At 42.3% G+C, this 7,269-nt stretch overlaps 1 protein-coding gene across 1 annotated transcript in view; it reads right to left on the bottom strand.

Annotated features, from left to right (window-relative positions):
• Positions 1 to 5,911: 5,911 nt before the first annotated feature.
• Positions 5,912 to 7,269, bottom strand: part of SLC36A4 (solute carrier family 36 member 4) — a 121,442-nt gene continuing 120,084 nt past the window's right edge. The window contains exon 11 of the mRNA XM_063127851.1: positions 5,912 to 6,358. Within this exon, the coding sequence (XP_062983921.1) occupies positions 6,051 to 6,358 (308 nt within the window). The 3' untranslated portion in view covers positions 5,912 to 6,050. The remainder of the gene's footprint in view (positions 6,359 to 7,269) is intronic.

Raw genomic sequence — 7,269 nt, 5'->3', positions numbered from 1 at the left:
GGCTCCTGCAGTTTTAACTTTTGTGATGAAGAGGGAATTTCAGCAGGTGCTGCATGCAGACAAATGACATCTACTGAAATTCCCTTTTCAATACAACTGTTAAAGATACAGGAGCCCTTTCCTCCTTTCCATACGGTCACCCTATCTACAACCACATGAATCCTCTTTTCTCAAACACCTGGGTGAGGTGAAAACTAAACCCTCTTAACTGTCAAATACAGTTCAATACTTATCTTGTGTACAGAAGAGAATTATCTTTTTAAAAAAACAACAACAAACCACCAGATATGCTCTGGTGGAATAAAGAAAAGAAAGACCAGGATAGGGAAGGGAAAAAGAATAAAAGAATAATGGCAATTGGAAATGGAATGGGTAGAAAGAGAGACAGAGACAGAGAGAATATTCCTCAACCCTAGTGGCTTGGCAGATTTGTAAGGGTAGCACATACTTAAATTTACTTTATGTGGTGAGGTGGCATTTTCTTGCTTTTTAAATCTGTAAAACCTATTTAAAAGCCCCAGCATGTCCTGGATTATGACATCACATCTGGAGGGCACCACATTGGAGAAGACGGAACTAAAATAAGTGTGCTTTCTTCTTTTTGCCACTCTGCAAAGTGTTGGATCGCATACAAATGTCTCTTGCAGAAAGGAAGCAAAAGAAACCATGACACTTGCAGACTTGGAGGCCGAGAGCGTATTCGGCCAAAAAGAAACAGAAGGAACTGTGTGGTTTGTTTCATCTGTTCATGTTTCTGCTGTGCTCACCCAGCACTACTTCCCCAGAGTAGCAAATAGACACTTGGGAGTAGAGGAAAGAGGGCAAGCAGCCAGCCTTCACAACACTCTATGTGGATTTTTTCCCCACTCATGGGTACGCAATTGCCAGAGCAAGCCAAACCTCAGCTTTTGATGTTTGTTGTGTTAATTCGGTCAGCGGCAGAAGCTGCTGCTCCCGTCTTTGGAATAATAATAACAGTGGCACTTTTATTTCTGCAGGGACCCTATCCAAGGACGTTTTCCTCTCCCCCCAGGGTGTCCCACACCTGTTGTACATTGTATTCAGTTATCCTACAAGACGCCTGTTGGGCGCCATCTTGATAAGAGTTATGTCAATCAACTAAATGCAAGCGTTTTGCTTTGCAAAAGAAACTGCAAGACTAAAATTCTGCAATCGATCCAGTTCTGTATTTACGGAACGGTTGCTGTTCAGAGCAACACATTCAGAAATATTTACTACTTGCGTAGGTAGTAATAGACAGGACCAAAGGGAAATTGTGCACCTACAGTTGAGTATGTATCAGCCATTGAACTGGTTTTTGCCTCACAAATGTAGCTGCTGTTAAATGCCAGTTGTCTAGGCTGACCATATGAAAAGGAGGACATGGCTCCTGTATCTTTAACAGTTGCATAGAAAAGGGAATTTCAGCAGGTGTCATTTGTATATATGGAGAACCTGGTGAAATTCCCTCTTCATCACAACAGTTAAAGCTGCAGGACTTATACTAGAGTGACCAGATTTAAAAGAGGGCAGGGCACCTGCAGCTTTAACTGCTCTGATGAAGAGGAAATTTCACCAGGTTCCCCATATATACAAATGACACCTGCTGAAATTCCCTTTTCAATACAACTGTTAAAGATACAGGAGCCCTGTCCTCCTTTTCATATGGTCACTCTACAGTTGTCCCACACCTCTGAAAAGCTACCCAAAATGACATGTTGAAAAGTAAAACAAAACAAAATGGCAGACAGGTTGTGTCACAAGTTTTATTGACATAAATGCCACAAAGGCTACTGTACACACAGAACAAACCCAAAGGCTTCTTCTCTGCCTTAGGAAAGTTAATGAGTAAATGGTCCCGTCTTTTTTTTTAATGCAGCGAATGAATAAGCTACATTAAAACTGCCCACAACATAACCCAATTAAATATAAATCCACATACTGCATATAAACATAATTCCATTCTACTCTATGCTTTACAAACACAAAAACATCCACTGGAATAGTTTCTACTTATCTCACGGATGATCATTTCTGTTGCCTCTTTAAATACATATAATTGTTTTCAGTTCAGCAGCCATTCATTAGTTCCAGCTGTCTTCGTCTAAGTAACTAATCTCATGTACATACGTCTTTAAAAACAACTGCATCACTACTTTAATTTAACAGTTATGCTAAAATCTTTGGCAAGTATTCCCTGGAACTTTGTTTCATACGTACTGACTGATCCGGTTTTATTATACATGGTAGCATTAAATACCTTCTCTTGGAGAATTTTCTTCACATTTTTAGACCAACGGAAACCCATGTGCATAACGCTAGAGCGCTATGCAGACTGCTAGAGAAAGTGCCATCGACATAACGGCATTGCACCTGTGCAGGACTGCTCTGATTCAGTCACGTAGAAGTAATAAGGCCCTACATAGTAGGAAAACACTGAGAAGCACATTGTGCAAATTATGCACACGCTCAAAGCTAAGACACAGTACTGTTTTGAGAAAAGCTACATCTGTTAGCATTTTCAAATGTGCTAAACAGAAATTAAGGGGAGTATTTCACACTCGGGTAGAGCAGGGGAAAGAGAGCTGAATAGCCGGCTGAGTGTTGGGATGGCCAGATGAGAGCATTCAAGCGTGGTGGCAGGGCTGAACGTCTCTACATTCTCCAGCCAAGATTTTCAGAGTGGAACCCTTCCAAAGGATAGGACTCCAAGTGTTCCCAATGATACAATTTCTGGATGTGACAGACGGCCCCCGCTCTAGGGATGAGAGGCCAGGCGCTCAGCGATTCAGAAAGTCTTTCCCCAGCCCCCTTACAAAAGGCACTTATGGAGTTAACAAGCATGACTTTGGACAGCCCAGCCTCAGCCTTGCCACCACTTTGTGTGGTCCAAAGACTATCGCCGGCCAACTATCGCTTCTCCAATCCTTCAGCATACTGGCACAGATTCTGCACTGAGGCGTCCAGTGTGATTCATGGGACAGAGAACAGATGATCCAAGAGGATTTGGCAACGTCTCATCCTCTGAACACACACAGAGGGAACTGCCAGAATCACAAGAGGAGGAGACACTAAAGTCAGGGTTGTCTTTACCAGACAGGGTTTTTTTTTGTGGGGGGGGGGGACCAAAAGAAAAAAAAAACCTACCTATGTACAGAATGTTCAAGCTCAAGGAGAAACTGGATGCAATGACAGCAGAATGGTGTGTTTGAATCTTAACCTACTGCAAACCAGGTGGAAAACAGAACTAGAGTGACCATATGGAAAGGAGGTCAGGGCTCCTGTATCTTTAACAGTTGCATAGAAAAGGGAATTTCAGCAGGAGTCATTTGCGCACATGCAGCCCCCGGTGAAATTCCCTTTTCATCACAACAGTTAAAGCTGCAGGAGCCCTCCCCTCTTGACCAGATACAGAAGAGGGCAGGGCTCCTGCAGTTTTAACAGTTGTGATAAAGAGGGAATTTCACCAGGAGCTGCATGCATACAAAGGACACCTGCTGAAATTCCCTTTTCTTTACAACTGTTAAAGATACAGGAGCCCTGTCCTCCTTTCCATATGGTCACCCTAAACAGAACGGGGAGGTCAAGACACACATCTGGCCAAGGTGGGATTTCCTCCCAGCTGTTTACCTGCTTGCAGCAGTGACCCTTCATTTCCAGGTTCAGAGAGGGGAAAGTGGCACGGGGAGGGGGGGTCAATTGCTCATGAACCATCCAGTTCATCAATTGCTCATGAACCATCCAGTTCATCAATTGCTCATGAACTGGAGCGTCTCTGCCCCTCTCTGGTTTTTACATGATTACAGCAGATCAATTAAAAACTCTGCCGCCATCTCATCTGACGCGGCTCTCAACTAAAAAAAAAAAAGTTATTACAGCAATGAGCATCTTCACAAACTTGCTGCAATACAGTTTCTTTGCTTATACATGTTTTAGCATGATATATAATGAAGGGTCTCTTCAAATTACCCTTTGCAACCCAATCAGAGGAAGAGTATATGGGGAGAGGGGGAAAAGAGCTAGAAGTTATACATGATGATGCTTTCATCATGAAGTGGAATATATAAGGAATGAATAGAATGAGTGCCAGTGTCATAGTTGCATAGGCGCATTACATTAAAAGCGCAGAGTATGCATGACTTCGGTTTTATATGCAATTAAGAAAATCTAGGGGCAGCGTATGCACACTACCAAGTCAAGAGGTAAAGTGGCACGGACATAGGAATCCTAATCCACCGTATGTAGTGTGAGCACCGTGTCCGTATACAACTGCACGCACAGCGATCTGATTCTTTCTTCCTGTCTAAAAAGAGGGAAGATGCACATTAATCAAGCCTAATACAGGCAGGAAAAGGGGGCATAGATCCCAGGAGGGAGAAGCAGACCCCCAGTTGGGTTAGGATGTAAACTGGCCCTCAGTGTTGTATGAACTATGGAATTCTATCACGGCTGCTGATGAACATGCAAAGCAAGGGGGAATGATCAGTAATGCAGAACCCCACAACAACATTTCAAGGAGCAAAGGACAAAATCTCCTAAGTTCCTAAAATCTTTCATGGCTTAGTTTGTGAACAGTGCAAAAACCTTGTACGCAAAGATCTGTGTCGGCCTGCTGTTCTACTTGCTTTCGGCCACTTCCCATGGAACGTTCTCCTATTGAAATGAATGGGGACCGCACAAGGGCAGCTCATAATAATTTCAGTGGAGATTCTGCATGGGCAAACTTCCCATAGATGGTGACCAAAAGTAAGCTGACAAACACAGATTTCAGTTCACAAGGTGTGTGTTGTTTTTTTGCACTCTTCACATATTACAGGATGAGTGTTTTTAGGAACGCATTTACATTTAAAGTCCAATTTATTTCAACAGGGTTTAAAATGATAGATTGGATTAAAACTTAGTCATGCTTGGAGTAGACCCTTTGAAATCAATGGGACTGACGTTAGTCGTGATTGAATTAGGTCCCATTGATTTCACTGGACCTACTTTGACTTGAGTCTGGATTCATCCCATTAACTTTTCCAATTACACCTAAAGCATCCACACACTACCAACAGTTGTTTCCTTTAAAAAGTGAATGAAAACATAAAATGAACTGTAACACGTTATTTCCACTTAAAGTGGAATTCTGCAGAAATATATCCTTTGTAATAAACAGTGCTAAAGTACAAATATAGAAGTGCTCTGTAGAGTTAGGAATAAATAGAAAAATACAGCAATTTGCAGATGTAAAGTTGTAATTCCTTATGATGGGGGCGAAATAGCTTGAAAATCTTACGTGGCCACTCAATAATGGCTCTCTTCTTCTAAAAAGAACTAAGTAGATGTTGCATGTGCAAGATCTCATCACTGCTTTTGTTTTTTGTGTCCTGTAAGAAGACCGTAGTGATGAAGACATAACCCCCGAGACATACAACTTTTCAGATATTAGGAGAAATGGTTGACATGTCCATTGTTCCCATCTCTCTCTCTCTCTCTCTCTCATTACCTCCTGCTTTGGATGCTGTAAATTTAGTTACACCACGTTTGGAAGAGCTGTTTTCATCGGGAAAGAAATTGTAGCAAGGGAGCTACCTCAAGACCTGGTAACTTGGAGAGCTGAAGGGGTTTGTATAAAAACTACATCGGTATTTTTTTCCGTAAGTCTTAATTTCTGTGGAAATTACAATGGAGGAGGTCTTGACAGACAGACATTAGTCACACAACTGAAAAGTCGATGGAGGTGACCACCTCGGTTTGAGCCAACTAAACATGATGTCAGGATGGTTTTTTTTGCTTTTTGGTCCCATTTGCAAACGAATACACAGGTGGCCACGATGCTTGGAAAGCGCGCTCTTCCCTGGATGGAGTGCTGAGGAGGTCAAGCGGAATGGAAGGAAGAGAGAGAGAGAGATCTTGGTCTGAGCAGTTTTACATGTTAGACAGGAGTAAGTTTTCAGAAATTCATTCTACCATCTTGAAACCTTCACATTTGGAATCTGTCATCATCATCTTTGGTTCTCAAGTACGTCCATAGTTAAGTAACTCAGGAGAGTCATGGTCTTCCAACATTAATTAGTACCCCTGAGCAAGGGTACTGAAGTATTGAAACAGTCAGTCGTGTCTGTAGCATTAACAGAAGCCATGGCAGTGGGACAAATAATCTCTTCTATGCTCACATATGTGCCGGTTACAAAACCAATCACTCCAAGGGAGGCGATGGAAATATCTTTCAGTATTATCCACGGACTTTGTTTCTCCTTATAAAAAGTGAAGATTTCCACCAACGGCGGCAAGATCAAGGCCAAAGTGCTGCTGCTTACAGCTCCGACTAGGGCAATCACTATATCCAGACGAGGGATAGAAACTGCTAGAGCACCTGGACAGAGAGAGAGAGAGAGAGAAGGCTTGTTATTTCTTTTTTCTTTTCTTTTTTAAATGGTATGTACCTGAAGGGAAGCAAACAAAACTGAATGAGTCTCAATTCCGAGAGCTGGAGGAATCTTGGTGGTCTGAGAAATCACAGCTTATTCACTCGAACTGCATGGCTAGCAAGCCACTGCCTTCAACAGCAGAATACAGGTCAAACTTCAAAAGGTAAAATGGAACCATTCCAGCAACTTGAATAGCAAAAGAACACATAAAACATTAGGCAGGAAATGCATTCAGGTTGAATGAATGTCCAAATTCCTGGGATTCCTTCACACTTCCTGGAAGCTAGCCTAATCAGGAAAAGGAATCACGGGTCCCATTCTTTATTGTTGCCAAAGCTCTTGGGATACAATCCTATGCATGTTTAGACAGAAAAAAGTCCTACAACTCCCAGCATTCCCCAGGCAGCCAGGTTGGCTGGGGGCTGCTGGGAGTTGTAGGATTTTTCCGTCTAAACATGAATAGGATTGTACCCTTAGTGACTTAATTAGTCACTAATGCTTATCATTGCATTCAATGGGATGGAGTGAACTGGCTGCCATCTGGGACCCCACTGAGGAGGTGAGGTGAATCTGCTTCTCCCTCTTGACACTAAGATCAGCATGGGTAGGCTTCAGACAACATTGGTACTGGAGCTAGAATGCATCCCTTACTTTCTTCTGTACAAATGAGTAGCTTCTGTTTGGAGAGAATGTTGGGGAGGAGGGGAACCAGCACTGTATACCATAACCCTGGGCACAACAACAATAATAATAATAATAATAATAATAATAATAATAATAATAATAATAATAATACGTTACCCGCCTTTCCCTCTGGATCGAGGCAGGGTACAACACAAATGCAAACACCATAAAA

Source organism: Elgaria multicarinata, chromosome 5, assembly GCF_023053635.1.
Source record: "Elgaria multicarinata webbii isolate HBS135686 ecotype San Diego chromosome 5, rElgMul1.1.pri, whole genome shotgun sequence".
In the NCBI taxonomy this organism is placed as follows: Eukaryota; Metazoa; Chordata; class Lepidosauria; order Squamata; family Anguidae; genus Elgaria; species Elgaria multicarinata.
The sequence above is the reverse complement of the archived record's forward strand: the minus strand, read 5'-3'. Positions and strand labels throughout refer to the sequence as shown.